The sequence below is a fragment of the Erithacus rubecula genome (genome assembly GCF_903797595.1).
Source record: "Erithacus rubecula genome assembly, chromosome: 16".
Classification (NCBI taxonomy): domain Eukaryota; kingdom Metazoa; phylum Chordata; class Aves; order Passeriformes; family Muscicapidae; genus Erithacus; species Erithacus rubecula.
The window spans coordinates 11661432-11684027 of record NC_136668.1 but is presented as its reverse complement, the minus strand read 5'-3'; the positions used below and the strand labels follow the sequence as shown (position 1 = coordinate 11684027).

Here is a 22596-nt window from a genome sequence, read left to right as displayed (position 1 = left end):
GGAAACCACTGGAGGGACAGAGGGGTGACATTTCCGTAGCTGAAATGCAATCACCGGTATTGCCTGGCAGCGTGCATGTCACCGCTGCTGGCACAGTGCCCCTGCACACACCAGTGCGGCTCTTGTTCTTCGGGGGCGCCTGTTTCAGCCAGGCAGGGTAGGGTGATTTTGCGGGTGATTTCGCGGGTGATTTCGCGGGTGACATTGGTGCCGCCGCACCGCGGGCACCCGGCGGAGGTCTGGCGTGGCACAGGGGGTGGGATGTGGCCCTGGCCATGGCAGGCGGGGACTCGGGGGCGGGGACGGCTCGCCGTGCAGAAACAGCTGCTCGCCAAGGACGAGCGCTCGGCCACGGGAACAGCGCGGGCGGCTGTGAGCACCCGGGAGCTCCGCGCTGCCGGTCAGTGCCCGCTGCGGCCGGGGCACCGCGGGGAGCGGCCGGGGCACCGCGGGGAGCGGCCGGGGCTGCGGGCCGGGGGACGGACGGGGCTGCGGGCCGGGGGACGGACGGGGCTGCGGGCCGGGGGACGGACGGGGCCGGGCACTTCTGTCCGTAATGGCCGGGGGGGAGGAAAGTCGTGGAAAGCCCTGGCTGGGTTGGGCGGTGAGCGCTGCAAGCGGAGGCTCCCTCCAAGGGGTGGCTGCAGGGGGAATCCCTGCGGGGTTTTTTTATTTTTATGGAATATCTTCCCTTTTTGACAAGCCCCCGAGGGGCTGCGCTGCCGGTGGGTGTTTGTTGAGGTGGGCGCCGGATGCGGGCCCCGCTGGGTGTGTCCCGGCGGGATGCGCCTTAGTCCGTGCTTTGGGGCTGCGGGGGCTGCGGAAAAAACCCATCCTTCCCTCCAGCTGGGATCCAAGCTGAGCATCCCCCCTGGTTTGGTACCCACCAAGTTTTGCACAGGTAAACGCACCCCGCAGCAGCCCAGAGGCTCGGAGCTCCTGAAGGCCCGGGAGCTTTTTGGCAGCAGGGTGGGGCAGGGCATTTTGGGGACGTCCCTAGCCCCACCAGGAGGATGGATGGCGGTGGTTTTTTAACCCGGGGAAACTCCCTTTGCTTCGGACAGCGGGTGGCGGAGCACTGGGCGCTGCGGCCTCTGTGCTGGGGGAGCCCCCAAGGCAGTGGGGGTCCTGGGGAGCACCCCTGAGCTCAGACCTTGGGGGGGCTCTGGACAGGCTGGAGGGCTGCATTGCTGGCAAAACAGAGGCTCCCACAAAGGCTGTGAGCATCATTTAGGATTTCTCACGGGATCCCCATAGCCACATTTCTCCGTTGTTGGGTGGGGGGCAGGTGTACCCCCATGCTGGGCCGCTGCTGCCCGATGGATGGATTGATGGATGGGGTGTGTTTGTCCGGGGGTTTTCCCGGGGCTGCTCTCCCGGCCTCTGCGGAGGTGTCAGCAGCAGTGGGGACAGGGACAGGGCACTGCGAGGACAGGTCGGGGACTGGGTGTGGTCGGCGATTCTCCACCATTGCCGAGATGAGTTGGGTGGTCTCAGCCCCGCTGCCACACGCATGGAGTGAGGGAGAAGAGCTGTGCCATGCTCGGATTTCCCCACTCCCGGGGAGGGGACACAGCTTCGTGTACAGCTCCAAAGTGGCATTAAGAGGCTGCCTGCGGGGGGGGTGGGATCCCTTGGCACCCATCCAGCCTCGGCCGCAGTGCGGCCCCACTGCGTGTGGGACATGTGCGGGCTGTCCCCTGTCCCCTGTCCGCAGCCAGGAGCCACCTGAAGGGAGTGAGGCTCATAGCCTGCCTAGCTGGAGAGGGAAAAGGAGGTGAAAGCAGCTCTGGCTTTCTGCAAAACTTTCTCCACTCAACCAGGGTGTTTGTGGGTGCTAAAAGCTTCCTGTACCCAAGCAGGGGCTGCACAGAGGGTGCAGGGCTGGCTCTCCCCTTGCATGGGTGTTCCTGCAGGGATGTGCAGCCAAGCCAGGGAGGTTCATGTGATTTCTCGCTCCACGGCATGAAACCGAACTCCTCTGGGGTCAGAAATCCCCCAGTGTGGCCCTGCTCTGCTTTGAATTTTTTCTGCAACGTGTCTCAGAGGGAGGGTGAAGGAGCCAGGCGGGGCTGTGCCTCATGGCTGGCCTCAGCTGACGCTCAGCACTTCATTCATGGCTGGGCTCCATTTTCCAGCTGTTTTTCTCCCTCTACCAGCTCCCTCGGAGCAAATGGCGCTGCTGGGGACTTTCTCCAGGAGGGTGGGGAGAGCCCACACCGCACTGGGTTGCAGTTATAAGTGGTGCTGGTGTTAGAAAACAACCTGCAAGTTACCCTGGAAACCCAGCTGTGTTTCCTGGTCTCCAAGGATGTGTGGGACTGATGGTGGCCTTGATGCTGCACAGAAACTCAGATAACAGCTGTGGGGGGATATTGTGGGGGCTGCCCAGCACCGTGGGACAAGGAAATGTCCCCAGCAGCTGCTAAAGCTGGGATGGCCCCAGGGCCTGGGGCTGCAAGGGAGCAGAAGGGACATTATGGGGTGCAGTGAGAAGGCACAGCCCTGCTGAGGGTGCCCAGCCTGTTTTCACATATTCAGCACATTTTTCTCTCTGGTTTTTCTTGGTACTGGCAGGAAGCTGTGCAGGCTCTGCGCTGCCCCTGGCCTGAGGGGTCCCCAGTGCCAGGCTCAGTAGCCAAGGGGTGGCCAGCAGAGCCCCTCTCCCTGATCCATCCTACAGCACCTGGCATTGCTCTCCCATGGGCACCACACCCAGGGGGGAGCAAACCCTCCCTCAGCTAACACAGCCTGCAGAGAGGGGCCTTGGCTCACACTGACCTTTCTGTTCCCTTGCACAGCTCCTCCTTACCCTCGCTCCAGTGATTTCCAGCTTGGGAAGCCATGGCACCCCAAGGAAAGGTAAGGGTGAGCTCCACACGCCAGGGACAGGTCCTGGGCAGACCCCAGAGCTGGGGCACTATCTCCAGCAGCAGCAGGGAGGTGGTGACGTGCATGGACACCATGCTGCCCAGAGCCTGTTTACATTCCTGCCTCTCCAGCCAGTGCTGTCTGGATGTGATGCAGATGGGGGAAGTGCTGGGCTGGGGAGCAGGGACAGAAAGGAGCAAAAATCCTTTTGGGACCACAGTGGGATGGGGAAGAGAAGCAGGGCCGTGGGAAGGGAATGAGATGTTGCACTGGAGATTTGGGGATTTAGTGGAGGAAACTCCTGCCTGAGTGTGCTACAAGGCATGCAGCTCTCTTTGGGCCTTTCCCCTCTCCCCAGCCTGGATAATTTCCCACTCCAGAGTGGGGCTGGTGCAGTGTGACAGCTGGGTGAGCAGGTGCTCCCCTGCAGCCAGGAAAACATCTCAATGTGGGTGGAAAAGCCTGTCTCAGTGGGCAGCTGTGGCTGGCTCAGTGCAGCCTGCCTGCTGGCAGGGGAGGAGTCCCAGCCCAGAGCCTCCCTTCTCCACTGCTGGGGCCAGGCTCTGCTTTCCAATCCCTGGAGAAATCAAGCAATTATTTTCTCCAGCCTTACTAGCCAAGGCTTCCTGCCAAGCTAAGGAAGTTGCTCTCGGAGGGGAAACTGAGGCACAGTGCAGGTGAGCATTTTCCTGCAGTAGGCCAGGACCCCAAGCAGCCATGGGGTGGAAGAGAGCAAAGCCATGCTGGGAATTTTGCTTCCACCCTCCTGTCCCCAGTGTGGCTTATTTTTAGCTGGGAGGTCCCGGACAGGCCAGGATGACTCAGAGGCTGGAGGAGGGGAGGCAGGAGGCCCCTGGCAGCTGAAACAGGATGGAAAGTGGGATGGGGGTATGAAGAGTATGCAGTGGGCAGGATGCTGTTTCCATCCTTACTAATGTTCCTGCACTTCCCTGGGGCTCATTCCCACAGAGAATGCAGGGAGTGTGGGGTGATGCAGAGCACTGAGCTTGTGCCTCAGTTTTGTTTTTTTGCCCCAGCAAGGCAGGAAGCTCATGCTTTGATGGCTCAGCTGGCAGGAGCACAGCCCTGCTCTTCCTCTTCATTTAACCACAGCCAACATCTTGACTTCCCAATACCCTCCAGCTACCCTTGTTCACTCCTGCTGCCTCCAGGCATCTCCTTTGCCTTGCAATTTATTTCCATCTCTGCAAGGCATGTGTGTGGGAGCAGCTTGTGCCAAGCTAGGAGGGTCTGGGAGCTGCCGGGAAGTGGGGCTAAATCCAGCTCTCCTGATGAATCACCTGCAATACGATCTGTCCCGTGCCCTCCTGGCTCCCTGGAACATCTCCTCTTAGTCCCTGCCACATGGGACACCAATGCCAGCAGCTCCTCCCAAGAGGGCCTGTGGCATGTGCCCAGTTTCTCTCTGGAAAATAGGAGGAGAGAGGCTGGTTTGTTTCTGAAGGTGCTGGGTGGGATGTGCAGCAGAGCTGTTGTGCCATGATATTGGGATGGGCCCCAGGAGAGTGGTGGATGTGGAGCTGCCCTGAGTCCATCTCCCTGGGCTCATTCCTGGAGGCATTTCCTGGGTCAGGGACATTGATGCCCATCTTCTCTGATGATATGCTGGCTTTAGATGTCCATGCTGGCAGCAGGCCCTTTGTAGAGCTCCTGAGGATCTTAAAGAAGCCGTGCAGCAGATCCTGAGCAGATGAGCCCAGGGAGGTGCATGTACCCAGCTGGCACACTGTACGAGCAGAGCCACGGGAGGATGCTCACTTTCCCAGGGTGCTGACACAGCTGACAGCCCCAGCTCAGCTCCCAGCCCACCTGTTGTTCAGCAAGACTGTTAAGGAAATGCTACTGCTCAGTTTTTCCCACTCTGTGTCTCTGGTGGGGATGTATCCCAGTTCCTGATGTGGGGCCAGGGCGGTTTCGCATCTGCTTCCACCCAGGGTGGTGCTGATCTCATTCAGAGTCTGGCTCCAGGCTCCTGTGTGGTGAATTCCCCTGGACAAAGCTGACCTGGGAATGAGGATTTCGATCCCTCCTTTCTCCTGAGGTTTCTGGAAGTGTCATTCCTGGGCTCCCTGTTGTGCAGTCTGGAAGTGGCAGAAAAGCAGATGGAAGTGGATCAAATCAACCCCCAGGATTTCTCAGGCTCTCAGGAAGGTCTTTCCCAATACCCAGGGTCTCTGCTCCAACCCCTTGGTTCAGCCTGGGCCCCATGGGAGTGCATGCTGGAGCAGGACAAACTGTTGGCAGCTCTGTTGCTTCTCAGTGTTTCCCACTTAGCAGCCCATTTGTTCCTGTAGATTTGTCTTTTTGCTTGGAGTCCATGCAGAGCCTGGGCATCCTCAGCACCCAGAGTGGTTCCTTGCTTGCAACAGGCAGAGGAAAATTAATTCCCTCTGTAGGGAGAGCAAACAGGAAAAGAAACAACTGCAGAGCAGAACAGCAGTTTATGTCTGAGATTTGCCTTGGGCGACCTGAGCCACAGCTGATCTCACCTCAGTCCTGCTCAGCTTCAACTTCTCCTTCCTTCATCCCACTTGGGCTGCTCCTTCTTCCTCTTGTACCTTCTCCCTTCCTTTCTCATAGGTCTACAGGGGCTCAGTGAAGGATTTCCCGGGCTTTGATGCCAACCAGGATGCAGAGGCCTTGTACAATGCCATGAAAGGATTTGGTATGGATGCTCCTCCAGACTGTTCCAGGGCTGCCCTTGGTGTTCCCTGTTCCTTTGACTGACCCTCCCATGGCTGGGTGTCGTGCATCACTTCCCCTCTCAGCTGACTGACTGCTTTAGCAGTGTGCTAAAGCTCTCATGCTTTCCTTTCCTCCCTGGAGCCAGCCTGGCTCTGCTTGTCCTCCCAGCCCCAGCTCCAGAGCAGCTTTGGACACAGCAGGGTGGCTGTGGTGACTCCTGGCTCTCCCCACAGGCAGTGACAAGGAGGCCATCCTCGACCTCATCACATCCAGAAGCAACAAGCAGCGGGTGGAGATCTGCCAAGCCTACAAGTCCCTCTATGGGAAGGTAAAGCCAGGAACACTCCCTGGCCCGTGCCCCCACTGCAAACACAAGTGGCTGTGGCTGCCACCACCCAGCCCATGCAGGGACCCACTGCTCCCTGGACCCACTCAGAGGTGCTGTGGAGCAGAGGATCCCCCAGCCCCTTTCTCCCCCTCCACCAGGACCTCATTGCAGACCTGAAGTACGAGCTGACAGGGAAGTTTGAGCGGCTGATCGTGAGCCTGATGCGCCCCCCAGCTTATGGAGATGCCAAAGAGATCAAAGATGCCATCTCGGTGAGGGGTGGGCACGCCCCCCAGGGCCCCTGTGAGGGCAGCCCAGCCAGCCCCAGGGCTCATGGGGCTGTGTCTCTGCCCGCAGGGTGTGGGCACAGATGAGAAGTGCCTCATCGAGATCCTCGCCTCCCGCACCAACCAGGAGATCCATGACCTGGTAGCTGCCTACAAAGATGGTGAGGGCTGAGAAAGGGCAGGGGCTGCCCTTTATCCCCTTGGGCCACAAAAAGGGTGGAGGTGAAGGGATCCAGCTCTCCAGGCCTGACCTCTTCCCTTCCTATTCTCAGCCTATGAGAGAGACCTGGAAGCTGACATCGTTGGAGACACATCAGGCCACTTCAAGAAGATGCTTGTTGTTCTGCTTCAGGTGTGTCCATCTGTCCAGCATCTGTAGGTGGTGGGTGACTGTGCCCTGCAGGGCTGAGCCTATCTCTCTCCCACAGGGTGCCAGGGAAGAGGATGATGTGGTGAGCGAGGACTTGGTGCAGCAGGATGCCAAGGTGAGGCTTGGTGGGTCACTGTGGTAGGTGGTTGTCTGGGCAGGGATGGGGCTGGTGGCACTGGGACATGTGGATTTAGGCTACAAAAGGTGGGTGTGTGCCAAGGGCAGCACCCTGAGTCAGGCTGTGCCACCTTCCCCATCCCACAAGGACCTGCTGGAAGCTGGTGAGCTGAAATGGGGCACAGATGAGGCCCAGTTCATCTACATCCTTGGCCGGAGGAGCAGGCAGCATCTCCGCCTGGGTGAGCATCACCTGCGAGCTCAGGGTGGGCCTGAATGTATCTTGGCAGCTTCTCCAGGCATCTCCTTGCTCTCATTCCACAGTCTTTGATGAATATCTGAAGATTGCTGGGAAGCCCATTGAGAGGAGCATCCGGGGAGAGCTGTCTGGTGACTTTGAGAAGCTGATGTTGGCTGTGGGTAAGCCAGCCCCACATGGGGATCCTGCAAAAACATCACTGCTCTTCCTGGACTGGGAGGGCTCAGCACTGGGGCCAGCAGGGTCAGGGCTGTGCTGTACCTGGTGTCAGGGAGCTCAGGGAGGCTCCTTCAGGATGGGTGGGGATGCTGGATGTGGTTCCCATGGGGTGTGGGTGCTCAGAGGTTGGGGGCACTGGAGGCACTGGTGAAACTGGGTGCTGGAATCCCTCACCACACCTTAATTTCCTTGCAGTGAAATGCATCAGAAGCAAGGCAGAGTATTTTGCTGAAAGGCTCTACAAGGCCATGAAGGTGAGTGGATTTCCCCTTCTCTACAGGGACCCCTCAGCATTGCAGGGATCTGGCCAGAGGAGTGGTCCCCTTGCCTCAGGGTGCTGCTGGAGAGAAGGGGCCACAGGTCCATGAATGCAGGACTTAGATGACCTGGGGTCTCTTCCCTGTCCTCCAAGGGAGTTACTCCTTCAGACCCAGGGTAGAAATCAGATAGAGGGTCCGACATGTGATGGGCTGAGCAGAGTTGCTGAGCCATCCCAGGCTTGATGTGGGGCTGCTCCATTGCAGGGTTTGGGCACCAGAGACAACACGCTGATCCGCATCATGGTGTCCCGCAGCGAGATCGACATGCTGGACATCCGGGAGGTGTTCAGGACCAAGTATGAGAAATCTCTCTACAACATGATAAAGGTAAGGGCTGGGGGTCCCTGCTGACCCTCCAAGCAGCTGCTGCTGCTGCCTCTCTCATCACCTGGGAAGGCTGTGCTGGGTGTCCATCTCTGAGGCAGGGTTCAGGGAGACTCCTCTCCATGAACCCATCCCATGGCACTACCTTGACTGTACCTGCTGCATGATTCTCTGTCTCCTGCCTTTCCAGGAGGACACATCTGGGGAGTACAAGAAAGCTCTGCTGAAGCTGTGCGGAGGGGATGATGAGTAAGACCACCTGTCACCCCCCTTTGTCCCTCTTCACCCCATTGGTGCTGGGTACAACATCTGGGTCAGAGCCTGGTGGAGCACCTGGACCAGCAGCACCCACAGTGACTCTGGTTCGGTACAGGAGGCCCTGTGGCCTCTCTACATGGCCAGCCACAATGTCATGGTCCATTCTTGGCACATGGGAGTCCTGCAGGGCAGGGCCAAACCCCTGGAGGGAGGATGCTCTGGTGGGGGAGGTTGGGTTTCACCAGACATTTCCTCCCATTCCCACCCATCCAGCCCCACAGCAAGCACCTGGCTCCTGCCCTTGTGCCCAGTGGCACATCCTTTGTGGAGGAGCAAGGCACGGTGAGGGGGGGCTGTGGCAGGTGCAGGGCCCATGGCTCACTGTCCCCTGTCCTTGCCCTCGTTGCAGTGCTGCAGGTGAGTTCTTCCCCGAGGCGGCGCAGGTGGCCTATCGGATGTGGGAGCTTAGTGCGGTCAAAGTAGAGGTCAGCACCCCCAGCCCCTGCACCCCTCTGTGCTGCCTGCCAGCTTGGGACCCCTGGCTGCTCCTCTCTGCCATGGGGCACAGCCAGCCCCACACCTCTGCTGTGACTCTCGCTCCCCGGCTTCTCTGGATGCCATTCTGTGGTTTTGGGGTACAAGGTTGGCAGGATGTAACCATGGCAGGGCTGGCTGCCCCCCGTGGGCTCCACTAACCCCCTTCCTTCCTCTGAGTTCTTCCTCCCTTGGGGCAGTGGGTCCTGCATGTCTCTGCAAGGCATCACATGCAGCCCTGGCTCCAGTGCCCACCAAAGAACTCCTGTCCCCTGGGGTAGCCCAGAGCTGGCCAGGGCATGGCTGCAGTATGGGGAGCAGCAACCTGCATGCAGCTGCAGCTCCCACAAAAGGGTGCTTTGGGATGTGCAGAAAATATACCCTGAGCCCTACATGAATACTGTGAGCATGGAGATGTGTTTGGACCTGTAAGGATACAGGATAGAACTGTAGGGCAGGAGTAGGGCAGGAGAATCACCTTTTCAGCAATTCTTCTTCTGTCTCTCAGTGACATGGCCAGCTCAGGCTGAGATGTTCCAGGCTAGGGCAGGCAGGTGTAACACTGGGCAGGACACCAAGACTCCAGGGACTGTCTGTTGCTGTCTTCTTCCTGCTCTTTGCTAGTCTGGCTATGGTTTGCCTCTAATGGAAGAGGCAACAGTGGTGGGGAGATCCTCACTGATTCCCAGGTGCTTGCACTAACACAGAACCTGCTTTGGCCTCGGCTTGCTGGGTGGCACCTTCCCTCCTCTGCATCTCTCCATCTTTCCTTCTCCCCATCTCTCCTCTGCATTCCTCCCTCTCTTCATCCCTTCATCCCTTCCTCCCTCTCATCTCAAGGGTGAATACAAACCCCTTTCTGCATCCACAGCTGCGAGGAACCGTGCAGCCTGCAGGAGACTTCAACGATGATGGGGATGCACAGGTGCTGAGGAAGGCAATGAAGGGCCTGGGTAAGTGAGGACTGTGAGTTTAGACCCTGTTCCTCAACAGCTCCTGGGGCAGAAAATCCAGCCTGGCCCACACAGGGATGCACAGACACCCCAGGAGGAATCAAGATGGAGCTGTGGGAGTTCTCCCTTCCCACCTCCCCAGTTTGTGGGGGTGGCAGTGTGCCCATGGTCAGGGGTGACACGGTGACACAGTGTGGCTCTGCTGTCATTGCAGGCACGGACGAAGGGGCCATCATAGAGGTGGTGACCAAGAGGAGCAACGCCCAGAGGCAGCAGATCCTAAAAGCTTACAAGGCTCATTATGGCAGGGTACTGCAGCCTCCATCCCACCCTGCTTGCTCCTGCCCACATCCTGCCCCCTCCCACATGGAGATCAGCCCCTCACTGAAAGGAATCCTGCCCAGGGAGCAGTGGCACTGGGGCACACTCACCTGTCCTGGCATGACTTGCCCAAGGGAAACAGAGTTGTCACAGCAGCCTCCCACTCTGGGTGCCCTACCAGCCCAAGTGAGGGTGTTCCTTCCCCTTCACTTGCCCCATCCTCAGCTCTGCACAGAGGACTCCAGAGCCAGAATCTCCTCAGAGCCACCCAAATATGTGACATAAACCACCCCAAGGGATTTCACAGATTTCTCCAAACCCTATGCTCTCCTACCCTTTTTTTTTCTCTCATGTTGCCCCAACTGGTCCATCCCTGCAGAAGCAGCTGGGGACTGAACCCTCAAACACTTTTGCAGGACCTGATGGCAGACCTGAAATCTGAGCTGTCTGGCAGCTTGGCCAAGCTGATCCTTGGGCTGATGCTGACACCAGCCCAGTACGATGCCAAGCAGCTGAGGAAGGCCGTGGAGGTAATTGTCACACTGCTGGTGGCCCAGAGCTGTCAATGCCCACAGCTTCACGTGCCCCAGGGTCTCATCTCCTATGGAGAAGAAAAGATCACAAAATACCAGGACAAAGACCTGGTTTGCACTCAAGACATGCATGCCTCTTTGCAGCCCAGCATGCTCAGCCAGCTGGTAGCCAAGGAGAACCAGGGTGAGGGCAAACCAGTGACATGCACTGCTATCCACCAGTCACACCAGCTAGGACCCCACTAGCAGTGTACTTGGACACTTCATGTTGGTTCCTACCAGCCCTTGGGGCCATTTGCTGGATGTAGACTTTTGCCACATGGTTGACCTGGACCCCTCCTTGCCTGGCACTGCAGGGCAGTGCAATCATGTCCCCATCTGGTGCTGGCAGCTGCAGCACCCACCATGCCCCTCTCTTCCAGGGGGCTGGCACAGATGAGAGCGTCCTCATCGAAATCATGGCCACACGGAACAACCAGGAGATCAGGGCTATCAACGAGGCCTACCAGGAAGGTAGGGCATGGCAGGGACAGGGGGAGCACCCAGGTTCTGGGCACAGATAACACTGTGCAAGGCCCTTCTACAGCCCAGGCAAGGTTTTGTCTCTGGGTTGGGTCCATGGCTTGGTGTTGTGAAGGTCTGTTAGCCTCTCCAGCAGAGCGCTGGTCCTCTCTCCATCTCACCAGCCCTGCCCCAGGTCTGCCATCAGTGTTTCCTTCCCTGAAAGCTCTTCCACAATGATCCTATTCTCTCCAGAGTACCTGGAGCAAGAGGCTGTGCTTATGCTCAGGGCATTAGTGCTGCTGGGGTGATCCCCTCTTCCCTGGGTTTGAGCTCAGCAGATGGAGGCATCTGCTTCAGCCACACTTCCCACGGGGATCACGGGCACAGCAGGCACTGGTGGGTGGGAAGCTGAGCTGCAGGGCTCAGCCATCCCTTCTCCACAGCCTACCACAAGAGCCTGGAAGATGACCTGAGCTCTGACACTTCGGGGCATTTCAAGAGGATTCTCGTCTCCCTGGCTCTGGTAAGGGCAGCTCTTACTGGGCCTTTTCCTCTCCCTGCCACAGACAGTGCTGGGGGTTTGGAAGGACAGTGGCTGGAGAGGACAGAGCATCACTGCCTGGCCGGGCAGTGCTGCTGGACTTTGTCTGCCACCCCCTCACTTGGGGCTCAGATGTCCCTCTTCATCTCCATGATTTTTGTATCCAACCACAGGGCAATCGTGATGAAGGACCAGAGAACCCCACACAGGCACATGAAGATGCCAAGGTAAGACCCATATATTATGGACTTTGTATTAAAAAAAAGAAGAGGATGTTGCATGCCCTGGTCTGGAATTGACATTCTCAGGGAAGCAAATGCAGCTGGGCCAGGGTCTCTGTAAACTGCAGGGGGAGATGCCAGGTGAAATGACACCCTTGGAAGTAAAGCCTGATTCCTGAAGCCCTTGGCTCTGCTGCTCCATGCATGGGGAGAGCAGTCCCAGGAGTCCCCAGCCAGCAGGCTGCAGCCTTTCTTGTGCAGAGCTGCCACTCTGGGGTTCAGTAGCACACACTGATGCTGAAATTTGGCTCTTGATCTTCAAACACAGCTTTGGCCTGGTCTACAGGAGCCACCCTATGATTTGTGCAGGGGGCAGCCCTGACACACTGGGGGACTTCAAACCTCTCCTGAGCTGTGGTGAGACACAACTGGAGGGGGAAGGCTGAATAGCCAGAAGCAGTGCAGGGGGTGTGGGGCTCATTCCCTGGCTCAGCTTCTGGTCCCAGGAGACCTGTGATCCACAGGCTGTGTTCCCTGACCTCCAGGGCTGTATCTTCTCTAGAAGGGGCTGGGAAGATCTGTGCAGGGTCAAACCCGAGCTCTTGCTTGGCTGTCCCGTGCCAGCACTGGATGTTCCAATGCACAGGAGAGCACCACAGCATTCCCAGCAGGGCTGCTGCCAGCAGAGGGAGTGGATGCTGTGCTGCCTGTGTCCCTGTCTGTGCATTGCCTGCCCCTGCCACACTGTCTGCCTGTACCTCTGCCAGGCACTGCCTGCACCTCTGCCCAGGCACTGCCTGTACCTCTGCCAGGCACTGCCTGCACCTCTGCCAGGCACTGCCTGCACCCTGCCACACTCTCTGCCTGCACCTCTACCAGGCACTGCCTGCACCCTGCCACACTCTCTGCCTGCACCTCTGCCAGGCACTGCCTGTACCTCTGCCAGGCACTGCCTGCACCCTGCCACACTCTCTGCCTGCACCTCTGCCAGGCACTGCCTGTACCTCTGCCAGGCACTGCCTGCACCCTGCCACACTCTCTGCCTGCACCTCTACCAGGCACTGCCTGCACCCTGCCACACTCTCTGCCTGTACCTCTACCAGGCACTGCCTGCACCCTGCCACACTCTCTGCCTGTAATTCTGCTAATGCCTTTTTGGGGCTGCTCAAAAACAGAGACTAGACAAAATTAAGAGAATAAAAAGCCATTGTATTTATTAAAGGGTTTTCAGGTACATTTAGGGCACATGTAGCCCCCCCAGGGGCTACACTCCAAAATGGATGGTGGGTCATGGGTTTTCATACTTTTATAAGTTTGGTCCATTTGCATATTGGGAGTTAATCTTTCAATTACAGCTTCAGCTAATGAAGTCATTTACCAGAAGTTTGCTCCCCCTGCAACTCACTTTTGTTTACATTTCTCAAGGCCTGAGACAATCAGGTGTCCTTGATTCCCAGGCCTAGAGAGGAATTGTTTTGTCTGACTAAAGTGGGAAAACAGAAGTTAACAGTCTATATGGAGTTCAGAGTTACACACTGAAGAATTGCAGGATTACAAATATATTAAAAATATAAAAGCTGAAATCCCAAGGCATCACTGCCCATTCACTGCCTGAACCCATGCTGCATGTGCTGCTGCTGACCTCACCCTGCTGCACAGAGAGAGCCAGGGATGACATGCACAGGGACAAGCCAGGCAGGTGGCACCTGACCTGGCACCACACTGTGTTTTGTCAGCAAAGCTGTCCTTCCCTTCATCCCACTGGCAGAGGTGGGCAGGCTGGTGGGAGCCATCGAGCCAGGCAAGGATGCTCCAAGAGGAGCAACAGGCTGGCACCCAAGCTCCAGAGCTGGGGAGACTCTGTTTGGCCAAAGACCACCCTCCCAAGGTACTGGTGTAGAGGCCATACTGGAGGAGGACACAGGTCTTGTTCAAGGGGAAGCAGGGGACTGATAGTTTTAAGGGATTTTACTAGACTTCCCTTGCATTGTCAGGGAATGATAAAGGTTGAGCAGCACCTTCTGACCCTGTTGTCTTCCTGTCTCTCTCTCTCCACCAGGTTGTTGCTGAGACCCTGGTGAGTGCCTGCCCTTTTGCTCCTCACCCTTCTGCATGTTTGAAGGGATGTTGCCATCCTGTGGTGCAGGGCTGGGGCTGGAAATTGCAGCCCCACAAGCCAGGCATTTCTGACCACATGGGCTGTGTTCACTGGTTTGGGACTCTGGTGTCCTTGCATCAGGATAGGGGACAAGGGGACAGATGGGACCTGCAATGAGAGCATATTCTTGCAGCATGGGGCAGGAGAGGGAGAAAACCACCTGCCCTGCCCTTGGGGACCAAGCCTGCATGCAGGACCTATGTTCTAGGCAGTATGGGACACAGGGCTGGCTTCTTTGGCTCCCCAAAAGTGGGAATTGGGGAAGAGGTGACTTCATCCTGCAGTAGCCTAATGAATGAGATGAGCACAGTCTCCCACTGATGCCCACTGAGGAATGGCAGCTGTTTCATTCAGGGGCAGCATTGCTGTGGTCCAGGGTAGCTTCTGTGTCTAGCACCTCTAAATTTCCTCTTCAGGTGATGTTTGTCATCCCTGAAACATCCTCCACAAAGAACAAAAAAAGTCTTAACCATGAGCACTGCAGAGCTTTTTCCATAAAAACTTGAAAACATATTTTCTTAGAGATAATCTGTGAGTGTGCAGCTTCACATCTGTGCAAAGGAAATGCCTTTTTTAGGGGGAAAAAATCCTCAGCTATTTCCCTGTTCATAAAAGGTGACCCTCTTTACAAAAGGGTTTCCAGTCAGGACTGGGTGTCCCAGGAAGAGCTGTTTGATACCTATGTCCATCTTTCTGCACCCTCTTCACTGTTTGCTCTCTCCCAGAAACTTGCTGATGTCTCCAGCAATGACTCCAGTGACTCCCTGGAGACCCGATTCCTCAGCATCCTCTGCACCCGCAGCTACCCCCACCTCCGCAGAGGTAGGATCAGATTTCTCCATCAGCTGAAACACAATTGCTTGGATTTGGGCTGGATGGGAGGTGGGGAGATGGGGATCCTCTCCAGGCTGAGGTTGAGCTCTGTCTCCCCAGCTGTGGTGAGGAGGAGGCAGTGGGAAGAGCTGGCATGGCATTTGTGGGGGCTTGTTGAAGTCACCCAAGCCTGCTGTGGTCCCACCTGGCTCTGAAGTCTCCACAGCTGAGGCTCGGGTGCCCAGGGCTGGAATGGAACAGCTGAGCAGTGATCCTTTCCTCTCCCCCATCCCCAGTGTTCCAGGAGTTCATCAAAATGACCAACCACGACGTGGAGCACGCCATCAAGAAGCGGATGTCGGGAGACGTGCGGGACGCCTTCGTGGCCATCGGTCAGTGCTCCCTCAGGCAGGCAGCCCCTTCAGCTGTCACTGCCCAGGCAGTGTGGCAGCACATTCCTGCTGCCATTGGGCCATGGAGACTCCCAGTGGGCACCTAGAGTCCCTAGAGAGCGCCAGGCCTGCAGCCTTGTGCCAAGGAGGGCTTGTGGCTGAGGCAGTGGTGCCACAGCTCCTTGCTGTGATGTGTCCCCTGGGTGCCATGAACCCACTTTCTGTCCCTTCTGTGTGTTGCAGTCCGGAGTGTGAAGAACAAGCCAGCTTTCTTTGCTGACAAGCTCTACAAGTCCATGAAGGTGAGGACAGACCCTCCTGGGGCTGGGCTGTGGGAGAGGGCTGGGCTGGGATTCTTTGGGACTGTGTTTTAACCCCCTGAAAGGGATGGGGTTTGTCCTCTGGCTGTCCCTGAGGGATTGAGGAGGGCTGATCATAAACCAACACCTGGGGTTATCAGATGTGTCAGACTGATGTCTTGCTGGCAGCAAATCCAGCATATGTCCAAGGAGAGATCATAGAACAGTGAGGTTTGGAAGGGGCCTTTAAAGGTCATCTAATCCAATTCCTTACAAGAAGTGGGACATGTTCAATTCTGCTTAAGGCCCCATCCAACTTGGCTGTGAATGTTTCCACAGAGGGGGAGATCCACCACCTTTCTGGGCAACTTGTGCCAGTTTCACCACCCTCATTGTAAAAAAAATCTTCCTTATAACTAGTCTGAATCTTCTCTTTTAACTTAAAACCATCACCTCTTGTCCTATCACTACACACCCCGCTGAAAAAGTTTGTCCTCATCTTTCTAAAGCCCCCTTTAAATATTAAAAGACTGTAATAAGGTCTCTCCACAGCATTCTCTTCTTCAGGCTGAACAGCCCCAGTTTCCTCAGCCTTTCCTCACAGGAGAGGTGTTCCAACCTCATTTTTTGTGGCCCTCCTGTGGGCCTGATCCCCAGCTTGAACTGTGCTGGAGATGCCAGGAGCATCTGTGAGCCCCAGTCCCTGTAGGGATTTTTATTCAAGCTCCCCCTTGCAGGGTGCTGGCACAGATGAGAGGACCCTGACCCGGATCATGATTTCTCGGAGCGAGATTGACCTGTTCAACATCCGGGGCGAGTTCATCGACCTGTTTGACAAATCACTGCACCACATGATTGAGGTGAGAGGACAGGGACAGCCCTTCCTGGCTCATCACCTTGTCTGGCTGAGCCCTGGCCCTGAGCCCTGAGGGGACCTGAGCCACGAGCAGCACAAGGGCTGAGCATCACCTGGGGAGGGGGAACCTGGCTGTGGAGTTGGCTGGTCTGGCTGTGGAGAGGATGTGCTGGCATCTGGGATACCTGCAGGGTGCCCAGGACATGGAGCTGTGCCTTCCCTGTGCCCAGCACCTCGAGCCAGGCTTCCCCAGGCCTGGTTCTCTGACATGGCTCCTCCTCTTGCAGAAGGACACCTCCGGCGACTACCGCAAGGCTCTGCTGGTCCTGTGTGGTGGGGAGGACTAGGTGGCAGCTGGGGCCCTTCGTGTCTGAGCCAGCACACAGCCACTGCCTTGATGTCACCGCAGCTTCGGGGGCTTCAGGGGACACTCAGTCCCCTCCAGAGAACAACTCACTTTGCGCTGAAAGCAGCAGCACATTGCAAGCAGGGGAGTCTCGGGGAGGGGAGCAGAGGGGTCTGGGTAGGGAGATTGTCTGTCTTGAAGCAAAATAATTCATACCCGAACACGCCACTAAACCAAGGAATTTACCCAGATGGAAAAGACAATTTTAAATCTGATAAATAAAACCTCACAGTTGCTGACCCTGGGGCGAGAGCACTTGACTTACTGCAGTAGGTTTGGGTGGGACTGAGAAGCCTTGGTGTTTCCTTGCTCCCATAAGCAAACTCAGGTAAGAGCCCAGCCCCAGCTCCAGGGAGGGCCCTGAAGACACCACAAAACCTCTCTGAGCAACGCTTCTACTGAGAAAGGGGCTGAAAATGCATGTGGGGCTGGCAGCAGTGCAGGGACTTCACCAAGAGCTTCGCTTTGTGCCTCTGAAAATCCCCGGCAGGGTTCAAGCCGTTGTGTGGATGATGCTTTCATAAACCAGAGATACAAATCAGCGTTGATGGCATCCACCCGTCCTCACACGCCGTTTCCTGTGCTTTCAAGCTGCTGAAGAAGCAGTCAAAAGGCACATGCCATAGAGGCTACACCCCCAAACAGTTTGTTTGCACTTCCCCCAACACTCAGGAGAAAAGAACTGGAATTTCCAAAAGCGGGAAATTCCAGCACTTTCAATTGTTTCCAAGTCAGAACAAAAAGTTGTGAATACCCTAGTCTTCCTCGGAACAGCTGGGTGAGGAAAGCTTCACCTTCAAAATATCAAAGCAGTGTTAGGAATAATAATGCAGTATTATTACAACACTTTAAAACCAGCTGAGGTCAAGAAGCAGCAACATGTAGAGACAAACCAGGGGAGCTGAAACAACTCAATTGGGTATTATCCCACTAAAAATTCCCTTGATGCCTTCCTGTAAAACATCCCCTTGTAACAAAACAACCCTTCTTGAGGGAAAACAGTCTGCTGAAGCTTTTTCACCCTCCCCATACTTCCCATAGACATTTGGGTTCCTCTGTCTAGCCCCTGTGTGTAAGGAGGATTGGGCGTCCCTGTCCAGACAGCATCTGGGGGGCTCAACATACCCCCACACCCAGCAGGCTGTGGGTCACCTGCTTGGCCAGGAACCTGCTGCAAAGACTCTGAGCAGCTGCAGAAGCTGTTTTGAAGGGAGGATGTAACCCCAGTCTTCACCTGCCAGTCTCCTGCTGCAGTTCTGCACTGCAGCTCTGAGCTGTGCAGCAGAGCCTTCTGCAGACCAGGGCAGCACAGAGACTGCAGGGAGCAGAGCTGGCCACCTCCCTGCAGCTGGGAACAGGGCTCAGGAGTGAGGAAGGCCCAAGGAAGTTCTGAGGCTTGGATGACAGCCCATCACCCGTGGGAGTGCCAGATTTGAGGCAGCAGAGCCCTGTTCCTCCAGAGCAGGGGGAAACCCTGCTCGGCATTAGCACAGGGCCACGACATGTGAGCCATCATTTGCTTTATTCTTGTTGCCAAAACAGATACTCCAGGGCTTTGTACAAGAGGGGTGTTCCCTGGCACAGGTGTAAACACTCCAGTGAATTTTCTGGCTGTACCACAATTGCTATACACCAATGGCCAGGGATTTCACCACTCACAGTCTTAGAGTGGCACAGGACCCCAAGTGAGTCCCTCAGAGCCAGTCCCCAGCCCATATTAGGGTGATGCCACCACCAGGAGGACTGGTTGACTAGAGCACATTGATCCCAAGGCCAGGAATTTCCCTGGCAGCTGCTGCAGGCTGCTTGTACAATGCAGACAAGATAGCAGAGTCACACAATGTTTGGGGACAGGAAGGGAGAGTAAGATGGAATTTCTTCCTTGAGCAACCCCCTCTTCTGTAAAAGTCCTGCAGCCAAAAAGCCTCTGTCTTGCCCCAGTGCCACAGTAATCCATCTCCTGCAGCAGCTGCTGTTCAGTTGGAGCAGAAAACAGCTGGTGGTATTTTAATTGCTGCAAACACTCAGCACAGTCAGTACTCCATTTGAGCACAGATTATTTCAGCACCTGCCCCATGCTGGGTTTGGGTCTGCCCTACAAAGAATCACAGACTGGCCTGAGCCCAGCAGAGCTACCTATCCTAAGGCAACACCAGGGAGATGATGGGATCTTGGGAAGCATTAGCATGGCTTCTGGGACTCACTCAAAAAGCAGCTTCATCCCTATCCCTGTAACACCCCAGTCTCACAGAAAATACACTTCATAGCACCACTATCCAGGAACACCTCTGCTCCCTCCACTGGCCCCAACTCACCCAATCCAAGAGCAGTCTGTGACAAATCTCATGCCTAACCTCTGTGATCAACAAGGAGATGAGCATTTCAAGGAAGGCTAGGAAAAGGAAGGGGGAAAAATTAGCAAGGCTGTGAGCAGGATAAGGGCTGGAGGCAGGTCCATGCTGGCCATCCATGTGTTAGCTTTCAGGGCTACTGCAGGGAAGAGTCTGGGATTTACACTTTACACATTGACCAGCAATGTCAGGGGCAAGGGCTCGCTTCCAGGCAAAGCCAAGGCCAGATTTCACAGGTTGCAACATCCAGAAAACCCCACGAGCTCAAGTTTGCAGCACAGACAGGGCCGGATCTCTGCTCTGAGTCAGCCACTGCAGATTCTCTTTGCCACCAGCCCCTGGAGAGGAGGAGCCACAGAGCCAGATGGGCTGTTGGACTTAATCCCTTACACAAAGCAAGCCACTTCCATCCCAGCTGCTGTCCTGCCCTTCCTCTGAGGGGAGACACTCAGCCTTCAGTCTTGGGAGGTGGCGAGCTGGGGCTGGGGAAACAGCTGAGCTCTCCAGGACTGTTCCCATATCTCTGGAGCAGCTCTACAGGACACGATGACTTCTAAGCCCTGTTCTCAGGCATTGCAACTGGATGAGACACGGCCTGGGGAGAGAGGAAGAGGGAAAATCCCCTCTGTGCCTATTGCTGGTTTTGTACATTGAGACTTCAAATGATTCAAAACTTAAAGCATACAAGGAAATCCTCTGAGCAATTGCAGACCTGGTTCCCAGAGTTTTTGGCCCCACTATGGGACTGCACCAGGTCCCATCACAAGTGATCCTCTGCTGATGTGGAGGAGGGAGAGGAGGTGGTGATCTCTGTGGAATGGGTGACACTGAGTCCAGCCTCACAGAGGCAGAGGAAGAAGGGAGCCCTCATTAAATGAGAGGGTAAACCCAGCAAAGTGAGTGCAGCCCAACATCCCTGAAAACCCAGGGTGTGATCCAGCCCCCTGTGAAGGTAGGGTACTGCAGAGGGTAGGTGCAGCAGGTATGCTCCCCAATACCTCCCTGCTCTCCTATCTTGATCCCTTCCATGCTCCCTCCTGCCCTCCCAGCAGCCAGCTACCCCAGGCTCCCTCCCCTGCCTCTCCCTTGCTCTCCATCCCAGAGCCCTCCCATCCTGCCAGGTTAATTTGAGTTTGTGATTTGCATAAGCAGCAGATCACAATGTTCTGGAAATCCCCTCCTGCAGCCAGAGCTTCCTCCCCACTCTCACAGCGTCATTGTCGGCCTTCTGCTTCCTTTTGCTGCCGGAGCACCGGGACGCATCCGACTGGCACAGCACAAACAGCAGGTCCCAGCTGCTCATGCCAAGGGGATCCATCAGCAGCTCCTTGAAGAACTGAGCCTACTAGTGGCCCTGGAATGCTGTGCCAAACTAGCTGCATCTGCTGCCTGCTCTGCTCCTGCCTTCTCCAGGGCCAGCTCGAGGCATGACAGTCAGTTCCTGGCTGGCCTCACTGCCCCATCAGGGTTAAAGTGAGCTCCATTTGTCCAGCAGCACAGAGGGCAGGGAGATTTTTTTGGGCAATAAGAGCTATTGGGCCAATGCCACTTTGAATTCACACCACTGGGCCCACACTGCTCACTCTGGAGGGGGATCAGCTTGAAGGAATCCAGACCTGATTTGGGACAAGTGGGACCTGAGGACAGGAAAGTTCCACCATGTCACATCCACAGCCTGTGTTCCTTCTCAGCCCATTTCCCACAGCACAGCAGCAACCAGGGCATGTTCACATAAGTAAGCTGCAACTGAAGGTGCTGAACCCAACTTTCTGTGCCAAAAAAAACCCCTAGTGTGTCAACGTGTCAGCTGTAAACACACCCTCACAGCCACACAGGCGTGCTCATAAACCACCACTGCCATCAGGGGAGTTTTCTCCCCTGGGAGCATGGCAGGACCAAATGAATGAGGAAGGACCAAAAGCCTTTCATTTTCATAGTGAAATACATGCTGGCATTTGGGCCAGCCTGGGCTGGCAGCTTCAGGTAAAAACACAAAGAGCATCTGGCTAGAGGTGTGGAGAGGCACAAAGTAAGGGCATCATCCACAGATTCCCAGGTGCAGGCAGACCCCAGACCCACAGCTCCTCACCCTCCTGCCCAGCACTCACACTCCTGCCATCCAAACCTGAGGGACCAAAGCTGGGCCCTCTCGAGGTCTTGCAGTTCACACCTGGCAAGTGTAGACTAAACGCCCTGCCAGGTACAATTGTACCTGCTGGCAAGGAGCTGGAATCAGCCTCTATAAAATAGAAACATTTAAAGCCTTGGCATTTATTCCAGCACCAGTTGGCTCCAGTCCTGATTCTGACCACCAGTTCTCCTGGTGGACAGTTTTCCAGGGATTCTCTGCAGAAAACCATCACCTGTGCACCTCCATCAAAGCTCTTTCCTGCACCCCCAAGAAGATGCATCCTGTTCTGACTCCAGACAGGGAGAAGGATGAGATGGAAATACACATGGAACAACGATATTTCTTGCCGGATGCAGCAGTTTCTCTTAGGAAAAGCACATGTTTGCAATCCTGGTGAAGCTGCCCAGAAACCAGGCAAGGAAAATGATGTAAGGAGGCTCTTCAGTTGTCCAAAAGTGAATCACAGCCTCCAAAACAGCTCCCCCCACCCCTTTTTGCTGACTAATACCTGACATGGTACACGGGCCCCTGGGAGGAACGGCACAGGAGAGCCCTTTAAGTGGTGCCTGGCTCCCTATCAAAACCACACAGAGGCTGTCTGGGACCTCCATCATGGGGAATTCCCCTTCTCCATGCCTAAAAGTAAGCTCAGCTGGGCCAGCCTTCCTGCATTTGGGGATCGCAGGCACAGAGCTCCTGCTCTGAAGGGCTCTCACTCCCCACAGCCCCTCCAGCACTCAGCCTGGTGAGTAATGCGATGATTTTTTCGGTGTGAGAGTTCCTGGGATGGAGTGAGGAGAAGGCAGGCAGCTTTTGGGGTGCTGCAAAACCAAACCACCCCTTTTCCTCCTCAGAGAAATAAGCAGGGTTTGATTATTTCATGTAGTATGAAGCATTAATTTATAAACAAGGTGTTTTCTGGTTCTGTGGGACTGCATTTAGCTTTGAAGACAGGTTTTCTGAGAGTTTACTACAGAACAGCGCTGGGCTTCTCGTTGGAGTAAAACAAGACTTTTGGGAAACAAAGGGGAAGATGTTGGGCACTCGTGGGGTCCTTCCTTCTCTCTCATCCCCAGCTGAGACTTTAGACATGAGCACAAAGAGCACATCAGGGTCCCATCAGTGCTGAGCTCTCAAAACCCAGGCAGGCTGCTGGGGAGAAGGGCAGTCAGGAAAAGGAGTTTCTGGGGTTTTAATTTTTATGACCCAATTCCCAAGGAGTGGTGGAGCTGTGTGAATGCAGCTGAGTAAGAAGCCGGGACTGGGGCAGCTGGAAACAGCTTGATCTCCAGTGAAGATCCTTGATGAACCCAGCACCAGGTCACCTAAGGAGGACGTGTCTGGAGTACAGGCAAAGAGCAGCACAGCTGCTTACAGCAGGATTTCTTCACTCCTGGTTCATTGTTTTTATTGACACGTGTATTATTTAATAAAAACCTACCACCTTCTCTCTGTGGCAACACCAACAGAAGAAAGTAAATCAGGTAGCTGTTGAGCGAGTCCTGAAGAGCAGAGTGAAGCCAG

At 55.7% G+C, this 22596-nt stretch overlaps 1 protein-coding gene across 5 annotated transcripts; it reads left to right on the top strand.

The window, feature by feature from the left end:
• The first annotated feature begins 292 nt into the window (after positions 1-292).
• On the top strand, positions 293-16829 carry ANXA6 (annexin A6). Of its 5 annotated transcripts, XM_079319580.1 has the most exons (27): positions 386-400; positions 847-901; positions 2802-2862; positions 5473-5557; positions 5811-5905; positions 6064-6177; positions 6263-6353; positions 6465-6544; positions 6621-6677; positions 6828-6921; positions 7004-7099; positions 7353-7411; positions 7682-7804; positions 7992-8050; positions 8469-8544; positions 9465-9546; positions 9761-9855; positions 10284-10397; positions 10823-10913; positions 11348-11427; positions 11619-11672; positions 13726-13743; positions 14550-14646; positions 14934-15029; positions 15273-15331; positions 16066-16188; positions 16472-16829. In XM_079319580.1, the coding sequence occupies exons 3-27, from the start codon at positions 2845-2847 to the stop codon at positions 16529-16531; spliced, it is 2016 nt and encodes a 671-aa protein (XP_079175706.1). In that variant the 5' UTR covers positions 386-400; positions 847-901; positions 2802-2844; the 3' UTR covers positions 16532-16829. The 5 variants fall into 5 exon arrangements, with proteins under 5 accessions (XP_079175708.1, XP_079175705.1, XP_079175709.1 ...); XM_079319579.1 differs by lacking the exon at positions 847-901 and having other exon boundaries at positions 299-400; XM_079319583.1 differs by lacking the exon at positions 13726-13743 and having other exon boundaries at positions 379-400.
• Positions 16830-22596: the final 5767 nt, after the last annotated feature.

Excerpts from the sequence above, each read along its gene's own strand:
- ANXA6 (XM_079319579.1), top strand. Across the intron at positions 5,906-6,063 it reads ACAAGTCCCTCTATGGGAAG|GACCTCATTGCAGACCTGAA; the intron begins GTAAAGCCAGGA and ends CCCCTCCACCAG. Across the intron at positions 11,428-11,618 it reads TTCTCGTCTCCCTGGCTCTG|GGCAATCGTGATGAAGGACC; the intron begins GTAAGGGCAGCT and ends ATCCAACCACAG.